The sequence below is a fragment of the Alternaria infectoria genome (assembly GCF_024043175.1).
Source record: "Alternaria infectoria strain BMP 0036 chromosome Unknown scaffold_4, whole genome shotgun sequence".
In the NCBI taxonomy this organism is placed as follows: Eukaryota; Fungi; Ascomycota; class Dothideomycetes; order Pleosporales; family Pleosporaceae; genus Alternaria; species Alternaria infectoria.
In genome coordinates, this window is record NW_026250693.1 from 1,300,371 (window position 1) to 1,324,956 (window position 24,586).

A 24,586-nucleotide genomic window follows, 5' to 3' on the forward strand; every position below is an offset into this window, starting at 1 on the left:
CAACTACCCACCTCACGAACCACTACTACGCTTCCGCAGCAGCGGCATCGACGGCATCTTCGTCAACCGTCTAACCTTCGCCAACGCCTTCAGACTTGGGCTCAGGCTCGCCGTCGGCGTCTTATCCTTCATCGCGTTCTTGGACTCCGCAAGGACCACACCCGTACCAGACTTGTGTGGTACGAGGAAAGAGTCGAACGTCGTCGCTGGGTTAGCGCGGAACAGCACTTCTTGGTTCAGAGGGCTGCGTACATGGTTCGAAGAACTAGACGAGGACGGGACTGACGGGCTTGCTAGAGGCGAGATACGACGGGTGTTGTATGCGCTCGTGCGAGGGCTGGACGGCTGGTAAAAGTAGTCTCCGCTGCTAGCCGCACGAGCGTGTGAGTAGCGACGGTTGCGTGGCTCTTCGTACTCCTCAGGTTGTGCAGTTGGTGTTGACTGAGGCAGCGGAGGTGGCAGCATAGAAGAGCGAAGGTCGTATGTCGACTGAGAAGACTGCCAGAACTGTGTGCGACTATGTTCCTCATCCTTCTTATTGTCAGTTGTTTTCCTAATCCGAGGTATGTGCAATTTATTACGCACCTTCTCCTTCGTCTTGGCTACAGCGGGCTGGCTTTGCTGCATCTCGTGCTCAATCCCCGCGAGCGCGATTATCTTCTCTTCCAAGGGCATGGCCTGGGGTATCAAGCCCCTGCGACCCTCATGGTGAGTGTAAAGGCGCTCGTCCGACCACTCTTGGAGGTTGTGGTTCTTCTCGCCTTGTGCGAGCGCTTTCAGGTCCTCTACAGACAGCGCCTGAGCGTAGTAGCGTGGTTTTGGCGCGGGTTGCTCCCATGAGTAGAGCGACATAGAGTCGACTGAGTGACGACGCGCGCTTGACTCTGTAAGGTGGTATCGAGGTTGCGGGCTGGTGCTTGTAGAGCGATAAGTCGCGTTGCTAGTCACGAGAGGCGTCAAGAAGTCGGTGTCGAGTGGACCAAAGTGCTCCTGCAAGGAAGAAGTGAAAACAGGTACTGCCACTGGTTGTTCAAACGGCTCACTCAAATTTGCAGCGACATTGTACGAGGTAGAGTTCTCTGTGCACCCCAGGACTGTGTGTGTCAAAGGCTCCCGCGGAATCGCATCAAAAGAGAAATCCGAAGCCGCATCAGAGTCGTCCACTACGCGCGGACAGTTTTCATCGCCAATTTCATCATCACATGCCTTCATCTTCCCTTTCGCAGACGCTGCAGGCCGGTGGTAGCCCATGACCCCGATTGACACTCGTTTCGAGACTTGCGAGGGGAAAAGAATATATTTGTATTTCGCAAAAGCTCCTCCAAAATGGGTACGTGTGGTGGATTGGAGATGCGTGCAATATTGATTTCGCAATGATGAAGACGCCTTTCTTGGAGCAAAAGATACCTGCTTATATGCGCATGGGCAAAAGTCAGTGTGAAAACCCATCGTCTGTACGATGCGCTTCTAGGGTAGAAGAGCCTCCATCATTCACAATGAATGATACCTTGATGAGTGAACAGAGCAAGACGCCCAGAGAGGCTTGTGCGAGGCACCGGCCCATCATTCACTGTCATCTCCCTAGCTCCTGTGATCTCATGCTTGCCCTTCTGCCTTCGCTTGTTCTTCATGCATCTCTCTCTTCTCTTCCTCGAGTGTTCACTGCCTCCTCGCGGATGTGTAAATAGCTGCCATACAGCTCACTTCCGGCATTTGCGTTCTCTTCGTGCGATGCGTCAGCCGTGGGAGTATCGACATGGCTTCCGGATGACATCGTGTGTCAGATGTCTCAGTTGTGCGTCGCCGTTTGGCGTACAAATGTTTGATGTTTTGCGTCCTATTATCCATCGCATTGTTCATATGTAAGCCCAGTAGAAAAAGCTAAGGAGCATGGTAGCGGCGCCCATGTACGCGGATGGAAGAGGTGTGTGCCGAGTTCCGAGAGAGGTGGGGTCGAATACGGGTCTACGGTCATCGTTAGCTCACGTTCCTGACTTGGCGTAACTTCTGAATAAGGCAAGAATATCATCGGTACACAATCTGCCGGCATATGACAGGCCGCTTGGTTAGAGAGGGTGTGAACTTACTGCTTCAGGTGCAGACCCATGTCGTCGATGGCATCGCACTTTTGCCACTCAGTCTCGGGAATAGCTTCCATGGCCACTTCGTTTTTGTCGTTGAAGCTTAATCGCTGCCCTTCGCTTGCGCCGAATGAGTGCCAGTCTGGGCTTTGGAGCTCCGAACCTTTAGAGACTAGATACTCTGCAGCGTGAGTGTTTGGGTCATAGCTTCGTATGAATGATGCCCAGTACGCCTGGACAAAGACACCAGCCGCTGAAGTGGCATTGTTCCAGATTGGCAGGAGTTCGCCAACGTGTGATGCAGTTCCAACATTCCATCGGTACTGCCAAGTCGGGTTCGTGTTATTGAGGGCGTACGTATCAGTAATGTTGAGACTGGGACAGTTATAGCGGATATAACCATAGACATCGGCGGTCAATGATCTCCAGCGAGCGTCGCCAGTGGTTCCAATGTTTCCATCCCAAAGCTGACGAATCGTGTCCCATTTTATACCGGGGTATTGATCAACTAGGAAGTCTTGAGCTCGAGGTTGAGACATGATACTCTTGGCCACAAAGTTGATCCCGTCGTTTGTGGCGGTACCGAAAATAGTAGGCACGTTGACGAAGTGGCCAGCCTTCAATTCGTTGAAGGTGAAGTCTTTGATGAAATCGTAGTCCAACGTCGGGTTCCAGAAGTAAAGCGGTGGGTTCTTGCCGCCGGGGAAAGGCTTCAACAAAGTACGCACAGCATCCTGAAAGATGACCGCATCCAAGCTAGCCATGCAATTGAGATCTGCGCATCCGGTTTGGTGTAGTAGCTCATCATACTGCCATTGGCTGTTCTCCACATCTCGCATGGACGGAAAGGCTGGAGATTCGGCAGCAGCAGCGTGGAAGAGGCCATCGTCTCGACCACCGTATGCGGTAAGTTGGAAGACCACTGAACCCCCACCAGCACTTGCGCCTCCAATGGTAACGTGCCCTGGATCGCCTCCGAACTGTTGGATATGCTTCTGAACCCATTCGAGCGCCTTCCTCTGATCTTTCAGTCCGTTGTTCAAGCTCAGGCTCTGGTTTGCAACGATCTCCTTGCTAGCCAGAAATCCATAAGGCCCTACTCGATAGTTGAAGTTGACCACAACCATGCCGTCGTCGCCGGCATCGATCAAGTCTGCACCGTTGTAATTTGCATTGCCGTTCATGTTGAAGCCGCCGCCTTGAATGAAGACGTAAACCGGTAACATGCTTTTGTTGGTAGCTCTTTCTGGTGCAAAGACGTTCACGAACAGGCAGTCTTCCGAGTGTTTCCCCCCAAACTCGGCTGTCAGGCTGCTCTTGGTGCCGATACATAGGGGTCCAAACTAAACTGCTGTTAGCGTGGTGTCCACAAACCGTGAAAACGCTCTGTACCTTTGTAGCGTCAACAACATTGCGCTCATCTTCGGGATCTTGAGGTGCAGCGAATCGAAGTCCATCTGAACGGATTGGCCTGCGGGCATACCGCATACCAGCCCATCGTATGACACCATTGCCGATAGCTTTCCCACGGTATTGCGCGTATCCAAGGTCGATGGTCTCCTTCAATGCGAGGGCCTGCTGAAAGAAAAGCGCTGCACAAAGCAGCAAACGAAACATTGTCGGCAGCTGTGTGAGAAAGCGAGGAAAGAAAGACAGCCGCAAAGTATCTTGACAATCTGTATCGTGTTCGGCCGCGCTGCCCCTGGTTGTCGCCGAAGGGTCGTTCCGATACGAGCTATGCTATAGTGCGGCAGGGCTATGGCAGATCGTTGTTCTAGGGGAACGAGATAGAAAAACAAAGGGAACTTGACAATTGCATCATAGTTTCATAGCGGGAACTGGCGTGAGAAGGTACACTATTTCCGAGGCGTTAGCATTCACGGGTGGCGTCTGTTGGCATTGTGTGAGTACATACCGTGGGAACAATCAGTGACATTGGCATCGTGCTGCTAGCAAACGTAAGCTCGAGGGCTGAGTCGGTGGTAGGACAACTCAGGTCCACGTCACAGAAGGGCGGACTCCGCGGGTATAAAAGAGCCCGGGCGACTTTGTTGTTGGTCTTACCTAGGTACCTATCGCTGCATTGCTCAACACGTACCGCCGCCAGCCACAGCATCAAGCCAGGGTGATTCGAAATCCAGACCATTCGCATGCATGAGGATGCGACAGACACTGTGACTGGGTAGCCCTAGGCCTATGGGAGTGGATAGTGCTGACCAGGGTGATCTACCGACAGGTCGTAGCGCGCGCTGACGGTGTAATTACACCGAGACCATTGCTGCACGACTCCAGGGCTGTGTTTCGTTGGACACCTGAGGCCCGCGGAACTCAATCCGGATTGCGGACAGCGATAGGGGCAGTTGGGGAGATGCAGTATGATGGCTAGCGCTGGACGGGACGGCAGATGAGGATTGACGACAACAATGAGATCAGATCTACGATAGAAGAGCGGCTGGCGGGCGGCCAGCGTTGATGATCAGAAAGCCATGTGGGACCTGCAGCTAAATCCATGATGCGAAAGCTTGATCACTCCAAGGATAATAAGCGACATCCTTGCCGGCTTCCCCCCAAAGGGCAGGATCGGCCCTGCCACGCCCGTCCAGCACGGCTGAAACCTGGGCACAGGAATGAAACCACCATGGCCTTGCACAACACACCCGCCCTCACCAAATTTTGTGGAAACATTCATGTTCTGCGATCCAAGGTTTTCGCTCATAGCTTGGCCTCATCATAGCAAGCAATGATGCTGCGCAAGCTCATGTGGGAATACTTGGCTTCATCGCGATGCCCGAATGGCGTTCAAAACCCACGTCGAGACGTGCTTGGCTGATCCTATTGCAACTTTTGTGAATGCCTAGGTACGCCCCGCTGCATCGTCAGCTGTAATCTCAAGTGTGCTGTGTGTTGTTCAAGTACTCGCCCGGCTGGATACCTGCTCGTCCTGAACACATGGTGCTCCTCAGGGACCAAGTGCGTCATTAGGGTTCACTCCAACGGTCGTGCATCAATAAATTCAATCCACGGTTCAGCCACAGGAAACCAAACAGCAACTCTTCAATTTCGGAAACCGAAAGTCTACCGAGCACGGATGAACCCCGCATCGAAGCACCAGAGCGTTGTTAGATTCGGTGATCCGGGTGAGTGCACTGCCGCGGAACTCCAAGCTATCCGAACGCCATGAAAGCCACCAAACCAAAGTTCAAGAACTTCCACCACTCTTACACCTTACCATGTATATTTCAGCATTCTACAGCACACAAAGGACGTTTTGCACATGTTCCGCAGTTGCAGATACCGAGGTCAGAGCTTACTTCAGGATGTCGTACAAGGCAGCCGTAATCTATGCTGTTCCCTGGATAACGCTTCTTATGTGTACAAACCGTAGACTCTATGCAGTATAGTTAATTTTGGATGCTTTGAAAAGGTATCGCGGTCGTGATGACATTGCTACTGTTCAATGCGCGTGTCCTACGACAACACATCATCGATCTTCACGCGCTTCATCATGTTCGTCAAGATACCCATTTTTTCCTTTGAAATGGCGATAGAAGCATTGGCACCCTTCTAGTTATTTATGGCAGATACCTGTTCTTTGGCTACCACCCTTTCTGATCCTTCTGCGGCGCAGGTATGGTTTCTTTCTCATCTGTATGTATTTCGAAAGCCATCAGATCTGGAATGCAACTTATACGCATCGTACAGTTGGTCTTTGAATGTCTTTCATCTTCCTACAGCGGTATGAACACAAACAAACGTCGCCTTCAACCTCCCTAGTATATACATATCCACATCATCTGTACCGCTTTTCTCACGCCCCCTCAAAAGTCAGTAACCCTCCCATTATAACTCCAATCCCCCGTCTTCCCCGTACTCCCCCACCTAAGCGGTTCATTCTTCGGTCCACCCACCTCCCCCGTCTTGGGATTGACGTCGCCCTCAAACTCCGGCGGCGCCCCTCTCCTCATATTAGGATGGAACTCCTCACCCTTCTTAATCTGCTTGCCATTCTCAAATCTAATCTCCGGCCCTTCACTACTAGCACTATCAGGCGACTGGTTTATCTGGGGTCGAGATGCCGAGGCAGGAGACGCGGGTGTAGGAGACGAGTCCGGCGACTGGTTAATGCGCATGCGGATGTTGGGGGTGGAGGTGGGTGTTTCGATGTCCTTTGGGGTGCTGAAGGCGCCGGTGCTTTGCTTTTGGAGCTTTTCGAAGATTTCTTGGTCTTCTTTGGGGAGGCGTGGTGGTGCTGGGCCCGAGCCGAAGGGTGCTTGCGCGTGTCGGGTGGAGATGCTGAAGGTGCGGCGGGAGAGCTGGCGCGGGAGGCGCGTGATGGTGCGCATTGTGGCGGTCATGATGGAGAGTTGCACAGGTATGAGGTCTGTTGTAAGCTGCGTGGCTTGCACGAGGTATGTTGCGTGTGAAGTGAAAGTTCTTTGTGAGTCGAAGGCGAAGACGACTTTCTTGACCGTCGATCTGGGCCGCGGTTCGTACGGAGCCAATCGGAGCCTTGCAGTGGCAACGGAGGTCGCATTTTCGTAGATCGTGGACAAGCATCACAGCATTCTACATATCTGAATGTACAGTTCCGAATTATTATCGTGATATGGAATGACCCCAGTACATGTTGCGTGTAACTTTTCAGAAAGCTATGGTCCCTTCTGGGTGAAAACGCCCACCATTCCTGCATCCAAACGCCAGGCTATCGTACAAACTGCAGCACAACCTCTACGAAATGTATCCATTCGTCTCGCCCAGTGCTCGCGCACTCCTTCCTGCGTCCAAGAACAGGCTTTGACATTCCTCCACATCGTCCACCTCGATTTGCTTGTTCTCCCGTCCATTGACCTCTGCGAGTACACTTGCGGGTGCGAGAAGTTGCAGCGCATATCGCAGACTGATCTTCTCACCAAGAGCGCTGACCTTCTCCTTCGCAGGCGCAGAGATGTTGAGCCTCTCGGTTGTGACGCGCGTGGAAATAATCGACTTGATCTCTGCGGGTCCGTATGGGTGTGTAGGGATGATGAGCAGGCGCGCGAGGAGATCGGTCGGGATACCGTGCGCTGAAGGAGGAAGGTTCTCTCCGCCACGGATATGTGTGTTGCCGCGGTTCGATGCGAGGATGACAAGAGGTGACAGAGGGGATTCCAAAGCGCGGTTCAGGAATGTGAATGCCTCGAGATCGAGCATGTGAACCTGCGCGTGTTAGTCGGGCCCATAAATCAAGGAGTGATGTCTTACCTCGTCGATGAAGAGCACACCGGGTACTAGGTCTGCGATGCCCTGGTCGATATACCTATTGACGACCTTGTTGATCTCCAACCGTAACTTCTCGGTAATCTCAGTCTTCTTAGGCTTCATCAACTGTCCCATCATGCTCATGATGTCCTGTCCACCTTGCGGCCGCGCGTTGGCGACATCTAGGTCGTGCAGGGTAACATCCTGAACAATCTCCTTCTTCTTGTGCACATCGCCCTTGGGTATCGGGACGTATTCCTCAGCCTCAAGGTCGAACTCAGTCGCGTAAGCGTCCGATCGTCCGACGCGCTTTACGGCTCCCGTGTTGGCTTCGATGTAGATGACATCGCCCAGACGGACGCGCTCCTTTTGTATGGCCTCGTATATGGATGGGTCGAGTCGCAGCTTCTTTGTGCCCTTGGCAGACTTGAGGTTGATGAGGAGGTGCGAAATGGTGCGGCCATAGCCTCCGAGCGGGTTTTCGGCTTCTTCAGGCGTAAGCTCTGTCACTTCACCTTCGTAGACCTCCTTGGTTTCCTTCACGCGAAGACCTGTTCAATGTATCAGTACAGTCCGTGTCCATGGATCAAGTGAATGCGCACCTATCGCTCTCCTGAAGTTCTCCATGAGCGCTTCGGTCTTCTTGACCTCCGCAGAGTAGATCTCGCTGCCAACAATCGGACAGAATGGGACCTTGGTACCCAGCTCCTGGCTCACAGCCAACGCCAATGCGGTTTTGCCGGTTCCGGGGCCACCTGCGAGCAGCACGGCTCTGCCTGACATCTTCTTCGCTTTGACGAGGTCGACGACTAGACCACATGCCTGCGCTTGTTAGTACCCAGGCTGAACGAGAGTGCGCAGGGTTCGTGTACCTCTCGTGCTGCAGCTTGGCCGACGAAGCCGCCAGCTGAGGGAGTAGCGCGTCCATCGCTTGATAGACCTAGTCCTTTGATATGGGAATGCGCCGCGGTTCTGGATGAGCGATCGTGCGTGCTCTTGACTTCGCTGACTGGCACAGTCGTCATTTTCGTGTCGCAAGCGCTCAATTCTACGGAACGGCAAAGATTCGCAATCAGAGTGTCGACGGCAGTCGCGTGGGAAGGGTGGTGATGGTATGTACAGCTGGGCGCGCGTTGTTTGGGGTGTCTTGAGCTCGAAGTTTTGGGACGGATGGCAGTTCGCGAAAGGCACAGCTTAGCGCGTCGACCGCAGCACCGGCGCTCTATGTCAGTCACCCGCTGGAATCCCCACCCTCCGCCTCCACTCACAGCAGCAGGGCATTCACCCTCCCGGGCCTGGCTTAGGGTCGCCCGCCATACTGCCTACGTCCTTGCTATCGCTCCACCCTCTGCACTGCACACTACCGTTCACCAGCATTTTCGCCCATCGCGCCTTCCTCTATGGCGTCGCTGTCTATTCCCGTCACACGACGTCGCAGTCAGGGTCACTGCCTGAGCGAGGCGCCCAACACAGCGTACAGTATCTGATCTCCCTCTTACAGCGTCCGAGCCTGACAGTGCTACAGTCTATCGTCCTCAGAAGCATACCTAGCCATGTGCGCGCCCTGAGTACCGCCATCGCCATGGTCACCCCTCGGAACTTCCTCCCCCGAACATCCAGTGGCCGCTCCTTCACCCTGAGGGATCACGGGCTACCTTGAAAACACACATGGTTATGCGAAAGAACTATACAGGCGAAGCGACACACGATAGCGGTTATCCCTTTCGGCCAGCTCCACAACTGCGCCGCATCCACTGGCATCCACTCTTGAGGCCTGCCGAGCCAAGACCACAAGCACCATGGAACATCACACGCCGAGGCACAACGCACATTTGGCAATATTATCTGGATTTTGTTCTGGGCTGCCTACCCGAGCAGCATACTCATACAGCAAAAGGATACTCGCATGTCCTCCATTTTCAGTCGAACCTCCACGCCAAGTGCCACTTGGGGCTTACAGCCCATGCCTTTGACCAAAGGGACCTAAAAAGACAAACCTCGTCACTCGTAATCCGTTGTCGGCATTGGTACCATGATCATGGCACCTCTAGGGTGTGGTCGGTGTGCAAGAGAATACTATACAATCGATGTGGGTTGTTGTGTATGGGTTTGGTGGTGAGTTGACGCCCTCCGACTTGAGCAAGCACTGACATTGCCTCAGTTCTCCCTGCCATCAGACGCCCACGTTCCATCATGTCAAGAAGAAGAAGAGATTGGACCAATCATCGAATCAGGGCGTCACACGAGAACAGCAGGGCTTATTGACGGAAGATCACTCCTCCTCGCTCTCGGAGCCGCTATCGTCATCATCGCTGGATGCATCATGCACTGCAGAGGTTAGTGGGTGATTGAAACGTGCACGTACTGACGACTCACCAGGTGGAGACTGGCTGGATCCCGACGCACCGCCTTGGAACGACTGCAGCTTCTCCTGGATCTTGCGCATGTTGTCTTCTTGCTCGCTCTTGCCCATGGGCTTGTTCTTCTTCGGTCGGGCCGCCGCCTGCTTCGAGACCTGCCTCGGCGGTTCAAAGTCATCATCGACCACGGCACCTCCCTTAGAGCTACGCAGAGACTTGATAAACCTCAACAACTCGCGGAGAGTATCATCGTTGATCTCGTCCATATCGAGCTCCATCTCGTCATCGTTCACGGTAGCAAGGTGCGGGCAGCCGTTTCTGATTATCTGGACCGCCTTACGCATATCGAGATCGCCGAGCGTACTGATACCCTCTGAAATCTCCTGCTTCTGGGCGAAACTCAGAGGCGCAGGAGCCTTTGCCTTCTTGACCGGAGCAGTCTTGATGGGCTTGGCAGGAGGTGGCACCGCAAGGGGAAGACTCTTCCTCTTTGCTGGTGGCGCCACAGCCTTCTTCTTCTTGCCAGGCAACTTGGGGGAAGTACGCTTGCCACCCGTCTGTTGTTGCAGAAGTTGTTGCGCTGTGGCGTTTAGTTGAGCAATCTGCTGTTGGATTGCAAGGAACTGCGCCTGAGCAGGGTCTATCTCCTCCTCCTCTTCGTCTTCCTCATCTTCCTCGTCGGAATAGAGGTCGCTTGGCGAGTGTTCAGGAGCAGGCGCATGCTGAGCAAGCCAGTCCGCCTTCTCCTTCCACAAGCTCTCGAAGAGATCTTCCATCTTGTGTCCCATCTGGTTGACAGCATCACCTTCAGGATTAAACTTGTAGCAGTTGTGGAAAACCAATTGCGCGTCCGCGTAGAAGTCCTTGGCACTCTGGTAGACACCGTTCTTCAGGTTCTTCTCGATCGTTCCAAAGTCCATCGGCTTCTTGATGATCTTGAGATAGGACGGGATGTTGAGTGCCACGGGATCTACGGGAGCGATGAATGGGTAAGTGACCGCACTGTACTTTGGCTTCATGAGCTCGGTAAGGACAGACTCGCAGAACTTGAGTTCTTGTTGGAACTTCTTCCGCCTCGGCTTTGCGTTGGTGTACGGCAAATCCTTCGACGGCCTGTGAATCTCTCGCTTTGGCCTACCGTCAGTGGTGGACGAATCACGTCGAATCAGTGGAGTACCGTCCTGCTGAAGAGGCCAGGCAGCCTGAGGCGAAGTCGCAGCCGGAGTAGCGACAGCAGGAGACTTGACGTTGGGCGGCGCAACGCGAGACTCACGTCGAGCCTTTTGCGAAGTGCTCACTGATGGCTTCTTGGCCTTTGCTGGCTTTGGAGGCTCTTCCGCAGCAGCGCCTCGGGGCATCTTACCCATGCCTTTCAAGAAGTAGGCGCGAAGGTTGTAACCTGCTTGCGTTACAGGATGCTCCTTGTTGTTGAAAAGTTCGCTGTTCGTGATCATCTGATCGAGATCTGCCATGAAATCCCTTACGTAAGTGTACTTTTTGTCCTTCAGCTTGTGCTCCATAGTCGTCAAGTCCATTGGGTTCTTGACAATGTCGGGATAAGTCGGGATATTGAGGGCTACAGGGTCAACAGGATCCTTGAACGCTAATGAAACCTTGATCTTCTTTGTGTTCCTTATCCGCTCAAGAAGAAACCTGTTCTGTGCATCCGTCATCGGAGTGGTGGGCCACTCTTCCCAATCAACAGCCTTGTGGACGCCAGATGCTTCTTGCGCAGAGTCGGATGTCGGGCCCGGGGTACCTCCATTTACGCTGGCCTGTTCTGCCTGATTCGGCAACTCCGGCAGCTTGAAGTCGGCTTGGGCCTCCTCTTCAGTCTTGGTGCGCTTCGCGTCGGGAATGTCGTCATCGTCATCCTCGCGGGGGCGCACCTTGCCAGAGGACGGGGCATCCTCCATTTCCCGGTCTACGATCGCCGGTGATTGAGCGGCAACGGATTGGGGTGCAGTGGCCGCATCGCCATCGGTCTTGATCGTGAGGTCGTGCATTGGCTTGGTAGGCGCTCCGGAGGACTCTGAGGGTTTCGACTCTTCAGGCGCATCAGCGGTGGTGTCCATACTATCTTCGGTCGGGCCTTCGTCTTTGTCGGCTAACTGGGTTTCGGGCACTTCCTGAGTGCTAGCGCCTGTTGCCTGGGTGGCTGAAGAGAGCTCCTCTGCAGTCGCTGGCTCATCGCGTACGTCTGAAGTCGGCGCCTCGACAGCGTTCGCTACCGTGGCACCAACATCCGAGTCGCCGAACAGCGAATTATTATCCTGGTTCTCAGGTAGGTATTGTGCGACACCATCGATTCCGGCGGATACGTTGGTGGTGGGCTCAACTGCAGGCGCTGACTCGTCCATGTCTACGTGATTTCCGTTGGTAGTGGGCTTTGATTGCGCGGTTGTATCGTCGATGGTGGTGGTCTTGGAGTCGGGTTCGTCGAAGAGTACATCGTGAACACTACTAGGTATTAGTAGGTTGCGCGAGGTGAGAGAGGAGGGGCGAATGAAGGTGAAGGGAAGAGCGACTTACCCGTTTGCCTCGGTATCCACTGCCATTGCGTCTGCCGGCGCAAAAGCGCTCGCCTTAAGGTCCAGGGAGGATTTGTCGACAGTAGGTGATGTCATTACTGCCATGGGGCCATGAAAGTCAAAGACGGGTTTGCGCGCGGCTGACAGAGTATATGGTGTGTTTGATGTTGTTGCTAATCTTGGATCGTTAGCGACTTCCGCTTTAGGCACACGCGACTGCGCAAGTATACGCGTGTTAATGACGGACACGGCAGTGAGGGAGGGATGGGCGCGTTTGCGGTAAAGGTGGGGTCGCAAAGTGAGGCTAGCGTCGGTGCAGTGACGCGAGGGATGAGGAGGGGCAGCTGCGGACTATATGTTGCAGAGGCTGAAACGCACGTGACTACGTACCAGACGGTGGCGGCGGCGAGGTAGCAGGGCGGCGACGGCAGTCGGTGATGAGTCAGACTTTATAGCGCCGACGCGTTTGTTGTGGTGGGCCAAGCGCGTAGAGGAAGAGGCAATAACGGCGTGGTGCAGCTGTGCGCCCTCTCAAGATGTGCGACAACAACACAAACGTTGGTGATGTGGTGCACGGATGGTGACGGCGGCTTGGGAGCGCAGACGGCGGGCGGTGAGGGCTAGTGTGCAGCGGATGCGGATGCAGACAGACGGGGATGGATGCGCGTATTAATTATGTCGGGTGAAGTGGGTGCAGCCGCCTAGACTTGGGACGCGATATACTGGGCCTTGGGCGGGTGATGAGGTGTGGCGGGGGAGTGCGAGTAAGGTTGGGTGATCGGGAGCAGGCGCGTATTGATTGGAGGCAGATCAGGAAAATGGACTCAAGAACGTCGAAGACAGACGCGAGAGGAGAGGCATTGGGGTTAAGTAGCCCGGCCCTTCCATCTCCGAGCCAAGCCTCAGAGCAGCCCCTGAAGTGCACTAGCCTCGAAGGGAACGTGTCCTTGCCGACTTCTTGACTATGCGCGTCCGCAACGCCGCGTCTGGACATTGTTTACCTGTTCTGTTGCATTCTTGAGATGCACTTGGACTATCACGCTTCCTTGCCGATGAATCTGCTGTTGCAACGGGCGCCGTGAACGCGTCGCCGCGAGCTTGACAGCTCTACGCCATGATCCCTGTCCGCAAGGCCCGTGCGTGCAGAGGTGGGTAATTCGCTCTTCCCAAATTTTTTGCGACCACTCGCATCTTGCGCATTGCTTCAGGCTGCAACATTACAGCCTTGTACAAACTTCCGGTGAAGCCTTCGACACGCGCCGCCTGCGATATATCGACACAACCGGTGTTCACGAAAATGCCCGCCGCCGTAGCAACCCCGAAGAATCGCGACCGCCGGCCTGCGAAAAAACCCAAGTTGGCGCAATCGCCTGCGACAGTCCGCCAAAATGGTCTCAAAGCTTTAGTAAATGGAAATGCAGCCAAGCCCACAGCGAAGATAAACGGTGTCAAGAATGCGCAGGCAGACCGAGTCGACGACGCCACTGCTGTTGTGGAAGGACCTGCCGATGCGCACATGGTGGACGCGGACGTCATAGAGATCAGCAGCGCCGAGGAAGAGAGCGATGACGACTCGGACAGCGCGCAAGAAGATCCCACACAGACCAATGCTGAGAACGACGCTGCTGCGGATGACGAGAATGGCGCGGAACCGGAGGAGCTCACATTCGGGGACCGATTACGCGCAGAAGGCCCTGAGCCTGTCCAAGAGTCGCGAATTATAAGCGTCGAAGACGCCTTCGACCCCAACCCGGAGCGCGCAGTAACTGCGACAAAGAACCGCACACTTGCACCACCGAATGCAAACTCTCTCGGCACCGTTCTCACTCAAGCCCTGCGCACCAACGACAAGGAGCTCCTCGATTCATGTCTTCAGGTGGTCGATGTAGAGTCGGTCTACGCTACCGTCGAACGGTTGCCATCGCCGTTGGTTGGAACACTACTGCAGAGATTGGCTGAGAGGCTACACCGAAGTCCCGGTCGAGCAGGCATGTTGATGGCCTGGGTACAATGGAGTCTTGCCGTAAGCAGCCCGCCTCCGAATGGAAAAAGCATCGACTAACACTTACCTGATAGGCCCACGGAGGATACCTCGCTTCCCAGCCCCAAATCGTCAAGCAACTCACCGCACTGAACAAAGTTTTGAAGGAACGCTCGAGCGGGCTGATGCCGCTCATGTCATTGAAGGGTCGTCTGGATATGCTACAAGCTCAGCTTGACCTCAGAAAACGGAACCAAGCCGCCAACGACGATGCGGACGAAGCACTGGTATACGTCGAGGGACAGGACGATTACGTCTCTGATGACGAGTCGATTGAGGGAGCCACTGCAACCCCGAAGCGATCGCGCCCCGAGATGGAGGAGGACGATGAAAGCTCGTCGGACGATATGGGCCTGAACATGGAGATGGATGACGTCTCCGACGAGGGTAGTGAAGGTTCTGACGAGGACCTCATCGACGATGAGGCAGAAGAGACGGATGATGACGAGGGCGGAGACATGTCAGAGCCTATGAGCGATGACTTGGACGACGGTGAATCGGAGAGCGGAGACGAATCGAAACCGGAGCGACGATCAACAGCTGCTCGGGCTGGACTCAAAAGCCGGCGCTGAGTGTTGAAGAGGAAGTTCGTAATTCTTGTACAGTCTACGACGGCCCGCGAACCACACTACTTGGCGCGTCCGATCATCCAAAATTGGGATTCACGCATAGGCGTTCATCTCTGGTGGCGTTAATACCTTACTTACGGCAATCTACACGAGGTTTAGATTTCTTCTACGTACCGCATCCCGGGAGTATCCCACACATGACCAATGGAAGATTATTACAGCTAATCAGGCTGTTTGTCGGTCTGAGACATGTCTTTCCCCTGTGGTCAGTTGGGAATATCCATAGTCTAATCTCATCTAGTCTGCACAATGTATTGCCATCTCAACACACAACGTTTTCATCGCCGATTGCATGACAGCACTCTTGTTTTTTCACAGTCCAAATGCCGATCCGATATACCAAGAACACGCGTACACACGCCAAAGTCTTCAGATCCAACGACCAATCGTCTGAGCCAGGACGACATCAACACCTCACACGCAGGCCAACCGAGGAACCCTATACTCATTTCCATTCTACCCATCCACAGTCCAAACTCCGGTCGGACAAAGTTCATGCTACTATATTAGATCGTAACGGCAATTCTATAAATCGCGACAGCCCTTTTCCAATCCTACGCCGCACAGTTTCAGGGCGTCTCTTCCAGTTTGGTACTTCGACAGTCCACGGACGTGTTAGTAACACATATTAGAGCTCTCCCCAGTATATCTTATCAACACGAACAACATAACAACGAGTGCATAGGTACGACGTAACGGAACTGACTTCACTATACCGAAATATCAACAGAGAGAAGAAAAGCGGACCATGGATCGCATTGCTAAAGCCCAGCGCCAATACGAAATTTACAAGAAAGAAGCATGCGACGTCCGCCATGTGACTTCTTGTCACAATCTCAATGCCCACTATAAGCGCGATGGAGGCGAGGACTTAGGGCATTATTGTAAGATAGACGAGTCTAAGCGGTACGATTTGAACGACTATCGTCGGACTGACCGTCTAGTACTCAGCGGTCTGAAACACACAAAGTTGAGGAAGGATCCTGATCTGCGGGAGTGGCTTATTCCAGCTACTTCCTCGGACAGCTCATCGGAGGGGACGGATGAGGACAACATGACTGACATGTCAGATGAGGATATCTGGTCGCAGGCCGGAAAGGATGAAGGAGAAGAAGGCTCCAAATGAGGATATTTGGGAGTGAGACGCTGACCTCTGGTATTGTTTGAAGAGAACATTTTCTTTCTGTTCTCGCACCCCTCTACGCTGCATTTTCTCTACCACAGTCTTGTTTCTCCATGTTAATCGCGACGATCTTGATTGCTCATCAATCCTCCTTCGACCACCATCTAGCATGTATTCGATATTTCACCATTCTTCCTCCATCAAACATGTACCTTTACAGTGCTGTTGCCCAAACACATCGGCCCTGCCTTTTCTCCGCACTTTGAGAGGAAGTTTCCGGTGAGCTGCTCTCAACCGGATTGAGACATATCGCCTGTGACTAACATGCCATCTCACCCTTGGGGCTCGATGAGTGCCAGACAACGCAAGTATGAAATTGAGAGGATGGAAGCTTGCGACGTTCCACACAAATCGCGTGACAGAGATCTTCGGGCTACTTTCCGAGCAGACCAAAGTGAGAACGCCGCTGAGCCGACGGTGAATTCTGCTATATCTCCTGGGTCTGGCATTTCAAATGCACGATCGTCATCTCCTGCAACAATCCCTTCCGCGGCAGTCGGTCGGTCGTCTCGTCGTCACGGAATAGTCGGCATTGAGCAACTGTACGATAGGGAACATCTTCACCCAGCGCCTTTCCCGTCTCCAAGGTATACCAAGCCAGCACCAACAGACAGGTTTTCTAAGCACATCGTCGCCTGCCCACCATTCTCGACAAAAGAACAGTGGGAGGAAATCCGTGCAGAAGTTCCGATGAGATTCGCAAATGCTGAAACGCTACCGCCTGCTCCAACGTCTGTTCCTCCAACAGCTCTCGTACAACAAGAGACACTTAGCATCTCACACGAAGCCCTGATAGATGAGGCTCCTGAGATCAATCGCAGCAATCGAAGTTCCTATAGCTCACACGTTCAGTCAATACAAATGCGTCGCAGCCAGGTTTACCAACATGAGTATAGGCAAGGTTCCACTCGAACTGACTCTGTTACCGACTCCGACAACGGCGAAGCGCACAAGAGACGAGAGCGCAAGTACACCGTAGTCAACCAAACTACCAGCACACGCTCTGTTCTAAGCGACTGCGACACAGATACAGAAAGCCCTACCACAGAGTCACCCGATAGACCAGCACCTGGTCACATTGCTCTTGGACAAAGCGATGGACCACGCTCCGTTTTAAGCGATTGCATCACAGACACAGATAGCAATACTACGGAAAATCGGAACAGGAGAGGAGCTATAAGTGTCGCCTTCGGGCGAAACGATCAGCCACGACTTGTTCTAAGCGATTGCGACACCGAGAGCAAAGCAGGTAGCGATACCACGGAAGTACCTGACAGATGGGGGCTAGAACATACCACTCCGTGGGAAATCAACACACCACGATCTCCTCCAGGCAATCACGCTACTGATGTAGCTACCACACGAGCGCTTAACTTGGGCAACAAGGTACCAATCAACAGCCGGCTACTTCTCAAGAAAAGTTCTAAAGATCTCAGAAAAAGCACCCATCACTTATCGACATGGAATGAGACCAAAGTCCTACCTGAAATCGCAGCATCGGGGCGATCTGGACTGCGCAAAGCTAAGTCGTGGTTTGCAGAGAAGATACAGGGTCGCAACGAGCCGCCTCTTAGTGCTGAAGAAGCTGCCAAGAGAAAAGAGGAAGCCGAGAAAGCGGCTGCTGCGAAAAAATGGGCTAAAGAACGCATGGTTTTTGACAGAGCACAGGCTGCTATTGCACGAGCAACATTTGCTCTCGACGAAGCTGCTACCGATGCAGCGTTGAGGCAAATGGGCCCTGGAGCGATGCCTGGGTGCTGCGACCCGGAGTGTGAGCTTGCTTGTTGCAGAAGGGGGAGATGATGGTGAGGAAGGGGTATCTCAATGTTGCGTTAGCTATCTACGTAAGTCTGAAGCTGATAGAGTCTTCCTGAAAGCCCGACGAAATGGCTATTTAGTCGAAGTGTTCGTCTACACTGTTCCATAGTATATAATACCCACTGTTCGCGCAGTTTACCATCATCACTCCTTTGTTTCCATCCTAAATTCCATCACCGCTGTTATCTCTTTGTTCCGTCCACTCCCACACAGCCACAATGTCCTTGTTCACTCACCACTGCATCTCCAACGCTCAACCCTTTACTTATGTGATAAGCCTACTATGAAAGCCTCCAGCAAGAATGCAAGTCTCGCTGTCCTGTTACGCAGCACTCTTCGCCTACCGCTTCGCAGCTCTCCGTTGGAAACCGATCACGAGAAGATCCACGAACACATTCATCACCCACCGTTTCCCTGCGCTCGACCCAGCGCGAAAAACGCGGATAATGCCACGACGCAACCCCAATATGACGATTACCACGAATGCAGTTGTTAAGCAAACGTTTCTGCTTAGTCCAACACCTACAACAACAACAACCTTCCACACGAGTGGTAATACTCTCCCTGTGTTCCCCGGCACTCAAGCATTCCTCCTCAGCCCGACGGTAACCCTCAGCCCAACATCTTTCCGCACTGACTCGCCCGTTCTGCCGCCATCTCCGCCATCTCCTGCACTTACTCTTTTTCACGCTAATCACGTTCTCCGTACTTCAAGATCTACGGAAGATTTGCCTGCATATCCAATGCCTCGCACTTGCCACAATGGTAGTATTAGCTCTCTAGATTTGTCTGATAGTTCATCTGGTGGTGTGAACATATCTGGCGTATGGGCAGCTGGAGGAGGAGGTTGGGGCTCACAAACTACGCGGATGAGCGATATCCTGCCTGATGACTTGGACCTTTATGGTGAAGACGAAGAATACGGAAGAGAAGAGATAGAGGCTGAGAGTGCGGATACGAAACGATGGAGTATTGCGCTTACTGATGCGGCTCAAGATGCTGTCCGTGAACAAGATGAGAAGATTCAGCACATGGAAAAACCGCAACAGACAGGACGACCAGGGACTGAAGTGGAGCGGGAGACAAGAGCCCAGGAATTGGGACCAGAGGTTCAGGGTTCGTTGCCGGTCATTAGGGAGGGCGATTACCCTTACTATCCGCTGCCTTCGCCTCGTCCACAGCCAAGGGTAAAGAGAGATGTCCAGTGGGTGGTTCCATTGAAAGGTGGAGGTATAGCGAAGAGGAGTCGCAGTGACGGCGCTGGTTGCGGTAACCCTGTCAAAAATCTTCTGAGGAGACTCTTCCGGAGAAGGGGGTAAAGTAGGATATCTAGTCAGTCAAAAGATCTGTCAGACATGGACTCTATGAGAGCGTCTCCCCCATTACGATCTCCTTACTGTCAGCGAAAGCTCTTCACCCCGTCACTACAGATATCTTTCACGAACCACCAGAACATCACCAACAGCAGAGCCATGTTCATAAAAAGCCACAACCGGGCTCAAACATCAATTCAAAAAGGTACTAAACAAAGAACGCAACCCTTTGGGTATCGCAACAACCGCAATCTCTCTTCCATCCCCTTCTCCATCCATCTCAAACCACCATGCCTATTACTCGATCTACAAGAAGAAAGCAGCAACGGCACCGACACCAGCAAGCGCACCACCGACCTTGAGGCCAGAAGCGGCACCAGTGAACTCAGAGGGAGGAGGACCGGTCATGCTGCCAGTGGGGGCGGCAGTGCCGGTAGGCATGGCGTATCCGGTGCCGACGGAGGACGCATCGGGGACCATGGGGACGCCGGTGCCGCCCATGACTGGGGCGGAGGAGGGGGCCATGGGGGCGGTGGTGGGGTAGTAGGCGGAGCTCATGGAGGGAGCGACGGGGGTGTGCTGCATAGTCCTGGATATGGTTGTTAGTACGAAAGTCGATAATGGATGGGAAGAGGATAAACGTACTCGGTGACAGTGACAGTGACGGCAGCAGAGCAGGACTCCTCAGCAGCGGGAGCACCGTACTGAGCAGCAGCAACAGCGACGAGGGAAGCGGCGACGACGGAGAAACGCATCTTGAATGTTGATAGAATTTGGGAGAAGGTAAATTGGGTATAAGGCGTTAGGAGACGTAAAGTCGAGTCGTTGAGTGGTTGGTGGTAGTAAAGACTGTGAGTTTGACTTGGCTTGCAAGAAAAAAATGAGTGGCTAATAGAACACTAGGTACTATAGATTATGTTTGGATCGTAGGATGATGAGAGAAGAAGAGTAGTAGGAGAGATATGAGGCGGTCCAATGGGTCTTATACAGCCCTCTTATTAGTAGTCATATGACAGGTGATGGGGTGGGTGGAGGACGCGCCAGCCTTGCCCATCGATCGACTGAGTTGGTTCATTTCCTCGCGGGCGGTGGTCTAGATTGGTTGGGTCATCCTTGCATGTCAGGTGTGGCGAGCATGCTGGATTGCTCACAGGTTGGGGTGGGCGATAGCGGAAATTGTGTTTGTTGATCGACGGTTGGTAGGTGCGCGGCATGAGGTTTGCAAAAGCCTTGCCATTGCCGCGATGAATGTGGGGGAGTGTTGCGCGTCATGCTGCGCTTTTTGTGTTTCGCGCGCCTCGTTACGATTGTTCAGACTGCTTTTACTGTTACAAAGGCGTTGAGTTCTATTTCCATTGCAGCACGCGACATCTCGAGGATGAGTTGTTTCGAAACATCCCTAATCACAGCTTCCAACCAAAAATGCGGCCTGCATATTAAGGTCATTTTGATAGGAACGGCTCAATATTAGCACGCGGCGCCTTCCACCGTTCTGAGACGCCGGTGGGCGGACCCCTGACGCTAGCCGTGATGGGACTAGGCTATCACCTCGATCATGAATGCTCCCGTCGACGAGGAAATGTACCTGTCGATCTTGCTGCTCATCCTCGCCCATCGCTGCTTTTGTGTTTGATGGGAGCGCGCGAACTGCGGATAGGGGTCTGCAGACGTCATACCGCAAGAAAGTCAGCAATACGATGCGATCGTACACTTTTCACTTTTCGCTCAGTGAACATGATGTGAGGAAGTTCGTATTCGCTAATCTAGTGACGAACAGAAATCCGGGGTATCTCGTGTTGCTCTAGAGTCGTTAGTGATGCCGTATTGCCGGCGACTGCGACACTGACTCCATATTACACACCTCCAACGCCAGACATGCCTTCAGGCCAACCAAGAAAAAACCAAACAGGCCAGCAGCCTACATTGACATGAAAACCTACCAGATAGGTGACTTGGCGTCGATGTAGGCTCTAGACCTGTTCAGTTTTTTCCCTTGTATGAGATGCCCTCTCCGAAATTGATATATGCCAAATCAAGCCTTACTTCACCCTGCCCATGATCGGATCAGGAGGCGCATCCTCTGCTATAGGTTCTGCGGCCTTTGCTTTAACCGCGTTCAACATGCCCCGGTCAAAGTCATCCCTTGTTCTCAAAACAGCTTCCACCCATGTAATACTAACATCCCGATAAGCATTCTTGAACTCCACATACGCAAACTGCACCTGCGACTTGTCGCATTCCAGCAGCTTGAGGAACTGTTGCACAGCGCGCCATCGGTCCTTGATATCGCGACCTTGCTCACCAAACGACATAAACCAGTCGAACGCCGTGTAGAGGTCATCTTTCATCTTGTCTGCAAACTGATCCGTCCTCTTGAACTTGGCACCCTTGTTGCGCACAGCCCCGAGATATTGAACCAGCAGCTCGTCAGCGAGAGAATCGATGATAAGATCCTGTAGCGAGCGGTGGATCCTAGGGAGAAACTCATCCACGTAGTCTTTAAACGTTGTGATGATCGATGCCATATCCTGCCTCGGGTACCACTCGACGGTGAAGAATTTGGAAAGCACAGGCTTAAGATCGACCATGAAGATGAGCTCGCTAAAGACTTGTATGCAGTGCGATGAAATGTCAATATAGCCATTCTTGGCCTCGTCCACATTCTTGGCCAGCTTGTCGATCATGTAATCCTGAGAGACGATAGGCGTGACCTCACGCTCAAAGACGCTTAGGAAGGAGGCTTGACCACTGCCGTCAATGTCATCGTCAATGCAGATGATCTGGTCATTTGCAAGAGCGATGAGCCACTCCTGCAAGACGTATATATCATCTTCATCTTGCGCGGGAGTAGGTCCGAGGTATTTGGCCTTTTCTTCGTCGATCAGTTGCGTCCATATACGCTGGCGAGACAATAGGGCACGGAACATGGAGTCGACTACACCATCAGCAACGTCGGGACGCTGACTACTGGCAGCGACACCGATGTTCTGGCTAAAAAGCGTCCAGACGTCTCCAAGAGCCTTCGTTTGGAGGATGCCGTCAAAGTTGGTCTCATATGCAGTTTTGTCTTGCTGCACGAATCTCTGCCGGTCCTGTGTATTGATGCGTTCCATGTATTGATCCACAGCCTGGATGATGACGGAGCGGTAGGTCCGTATCAGCTCGGGACTGCGGTTGTCGATGACATGTGGCTGTAGTTGCTCTTCTGAGTACCCAAGCTTCTGCATCTTGACGTAGTACTTGTCCACCCAGTTGATGACAGCCAGCAAGTATTGCGGCCCAAGAGCTTCATCATCGGCAAACTCCATGAGGAAGTCGTGCATCTGCTTGTGGTAGATGTTGGTGTATGTGTCAAAGATCTTCCACTTCTTCGGCATGAGCTCGACCATACCCAGCTTGACTGTGTTCAGGTTGTTGAAGTACCACTTGAAGTACTTTTCGACCTTCTCGGGGTCTTCCTGGAACTGTTCTCTCACTCCGTCCATCTCTGCCTTGCAAACATATTCGATGGAGGTAATGAACTTCTCCTTGTAGCCGCGAAGCTCCTTGGGCCCTTGTGTGATGGACTTGAAGCGAGAGGCGAGATCTCCGAACTCTCTCTGTGCATCTTGCAGCGCTTTGATCTTCTTGTCCGTCTTCTCTTCTTCCTCAATCACGACGGCCAAGCGGACCACCATGCCTACGTTGTCGGTCTGCACCAACTGTATGAGGTTTATGCACGCCTCGCCGATATGCCTGTCAAACCACTCTACGACGTCGTCCAAGCGCGCGAAGAGGTCCTGCACCGTAATACCGCTCTCGAGTGTGAGGTTATCGATGAGTTCGGTGGAAGTGTCGCTGTTCTTGATCTGGCCCATGGCTTCGTCGCGGATGTCTCGTAGTTGCGTTAGACCGTAGTGTACTTGTAGCAGGTTCGGCTGGTTCGCGGGGTCTTCGTCGTCCTGTGCCAGCAGGATCTCGAGGTTCTCCAGGCGCTCCTCAAAGGCCTCGATGTCATTGCGCATCTTCTCCACCGATTCGAAATTCTTGTGTGTTTGCGCAACCAGGTTGATGTGCGGGAAGTCCTGAATCATATTCTGGGCCTCGGCGCATAGCTTGTCTATCTTCATCATCTCCTATGAATCTGTTAGCACGAATAATAAGAGGTCTCAGAACCGCGTTGGCAAAGCATAGCAAGGGAGCTACATACTAGTAATAAGTTAGCAGGATATCTTGAGGACTATCCGTGGCAGCTACTTACCCTCCTTGATCAGGTTGACGGTGCGCTGACCCTCGGTGATGCTGCTCATACCCGACTGGGTCAACTCAAGCTGCTCTTTCAACCCATGGCGTAATTGTCCGTCTACAGCCGCCTTCTTGCGCATGAACTCTGCTTTCAGCGCAGGTATCTTGTCGAGGTCCTCTGGGTGTCGCAGCAGCTCCGCGAGCTTCACCGTGGCGGACTCGACGTCGCCCATGGTTCTAGACGTGCTGAACACCCTAGAGCCTACGTTGACGTTAGGTCACCCACTTTGAAGGTTCTTGTCTTGATGTAGTCTGCAAACCTGTTCAGTTTTTTTCGTGTCTCAGGTGCGCGCCCATGGTAGGGTGCAGATGAAAGTCGCAGACGGGGTAGGCGGGCGGCCTCGACGTTACGGTACGTGTTCGGAGCTTCTGGTGATGTGAATGGACGGGCGGATCAATGCAGGTCCATGGCTAGCGTGCCGGCCAAAAGTTCCCACCCACCCCGCCACTTCCTCGCAGTCGGCGACGAACTCAATCGCTCTTTCCACGCGCACACCTACCCAACATGGCCGACGAAGAGCTGAACCTCTACGATGAGATCGAAATCGAAGACTGCTTCTATGACGAGACGCTGCAAATATACCACCACCCGTGCCCATGCGGCGACCGTTTTGAGATCTCCATCTATGACATGCGCGACGGAGAGGACATTGCGCGCTGTCCCAGTTGTAGTCTGATGATACGCATCATCTTCGACCCGGTATGTCTTCTACTCAGTACATGGCGAGACTTGAGCACTGACATGTTGCAGTCCGATCTCCCACCAGAGAACGACGATGCGCCCAAGAGCGTCGCGATTACCGCCTAGGTTCCTCGACTATCAATTCATACCACCTTACGAGGTTCCATACCATGTCTCCCAGTATCTACGGCGTTGGAATGCATATATCGGCGTTTGGGGGAAGTTGGCTATACAACGTGGTCGCAGTCTCTCAAAGACCAGGGAGATACCACATGGAATGTTTGGGGAAGCAGAGTTGGGAATGCGCAATCATAAATTGTTGTCGCTTTTCGCTATTTGCTACCGTATCATCGTGTATACTCTCCTGGCCAGAAGAGGCTATCTGCCCAAATATGCTCTGCGACGGGACGACGTACTAGAGCATGT

General features: G+C 53.2%; 9 protein-coding genes across 9 annotated transcripts; 2 read left to right on the forward strand and 7 right to left on the reverse strand.

Annotated features, from left to right (window-relative positions):
- Positions 1–12: 12 nt before the first annotated feature.
- On the reverse strand, positions 13–1,251 carry J4E92_003444 (uncharacterized protein; the record flags this gene model as incomplete). Its single annotated transcript, XM_051494841.1, has 1 exon — positions 13–1,251. The coding sequence occupies one exon, from the start codon at positions 1,249–1,251 to the stop codon at positions 13–15; it is 1,239 nt and encodes a 412-aa protein (XP_051355134.1).
- Positions 1,252–2,083: 832 nt separating this feature from the next.
- On the reverse strand, positions 2,084–3,698 carry J4E92_003445 (uncharacterized protein; the record flags this gene model as incomplete). Its single annotated transcript, XM_051494842.1, has 2 exons — positions 2,084–3,424; positions 3,474–3,698. 2 exons carry the CDS (start codon positions 3,696–3,698, stop codon positions 2,084–2,086), a joined length of 1,566 nt encoding a protein of 521 aa, XP_051355135.1.
- A 2,201-nt stretch (positions 3,699–5,899) lies between these two features.
- On the reverse strand, positions 5,900–6,646 carry J4E92_003446 (uncharacterized protein; the record flags this gene model as incomplete). The annotated part of the gene is made up of 2 exons (XM_051494843.1): positions 5,900–6,557; positions 6,642–6,646. The coding sequence occupies 2 exons, from the start codon at positions 6,644–6,646 to the stop codon at positions 5,900–5,902; spliced, it is 663 nt and encodes a 220-aa protein (XP_051355136.1).
- A 163-nt stretch (positions 6,647–6,809) lies between these two features.
- Positions 6,810–8,344, reverse strand: RVB1 (RuvB ATP-dependent DNA helicase pontin; the record flags this gene model as incomplete). Its single annotated transcript, XM_051494844.1, has 4 exons — positions 6,810–7,277; positions 7,323–7,870; positions 7,922–8,141; positions 8,192–8,344. The coding sequence occupies 4 exons, from the start codon at positions 8,342–8,344 to the stop codon at positions 6,810–6,812; spliced, it is 1,389 nt and encodes a 462-aa protein (XP_051355137.1).
- Positions 8,345–9,591: 1,247 nt separating this feature from the next.
- Positions 9,592–12,315, reverse strand: J4E92_003448 (uncharacterized protein; the record flags this gene model as incomplete). The annotated part of the gene is made up of 3 exons (XM_051494845.1): positions 9,592–9,647; positions 9,696–12,139; positions 12,212–12,315. 3 exons carry the CDS (start codon positions 12,313–12,315, stop codon positions 9,592–9,594), a joined length of 2,604 nt encoding a protein of 867 aa, XP_051355138.1.
- Positions 12,316–13,507: 1,192 nt separating this feature from the next.
- J4E92_003449 (uncharacterized protein) lies at positions 13,508–14,823 on the forward strand (the record flags this gene model as incomplete). Its single annotated transcript, XM_051494846.1, has 2 exons — positions 13,508–14,233; positions 14,287–14,823. The coding sequence occupies 2 exons, from the start codon at positions 13,508–13,510 to the stop codon at positions 14,821–14,823; spliced, it is 1,263 nt and encodes a 420-aa protein (XP_051355139.1).
- A 4,677-nt stretch (positions 14,824–19,500) lies between these two features.
- J4E92_003450 (uncharacterized protein) lies at positions 19,501–19,949 on the reverse strand (the record flags this gene model as incomplete). Its single annotated transcript, XM_051494847.1, has 2 exons — positions 19,501–19,783; positions 19,840–19,949. The coding sequence occupies 2 exons, from the start codon at positions 19,947–19,949 to the stop codon at positions 19,501–19,503; spliced, it is 393 nt and encodes a 130-aa protein (XP_051355140.1).
- A 1,284-nt stretch (positions 19,950–21,233) lies between these two features.
- J4E92_003451 (uncharacterized protein) lies at positions 21,234–23,651 on the reverse strand (the record flags this gene model as incomplete). The annotated part of the gene is made up of 2 exons (XM_051494848.1): positions 21,234–23,293; positions 23,435–23,651. The coding sequence occupies 2 exons, from the start codon at positions 23,649–23,651 to the stop codon at positions 21,234–21,236; spliced, it is 2,277 nt and encodes a 758-aa protein (XP_051355141.1).
- A 332-nt stretch (positions 23,652–23,983) lies between these two features.
- DPH3 (Diphthamide biosynthesis protein 3) lies at positions 23,984–24,286 on the forward strand (the record flags this gene model as incomplete). The annotated part of the gene is made up of 2 exons (XM_051494849.1): positions 23,984–24,178; positions 24,230–24,286. 2 exons carry the CDS (start codon positions 23,984–23,986, stop codon positions 24,284–24,286), a joined length of 252 nt encoding a protein of 83 aa, XP_051355142.1.
- Between the last annotated feature and the right edge of the window lie 300 nt (positions 24,287–24,586).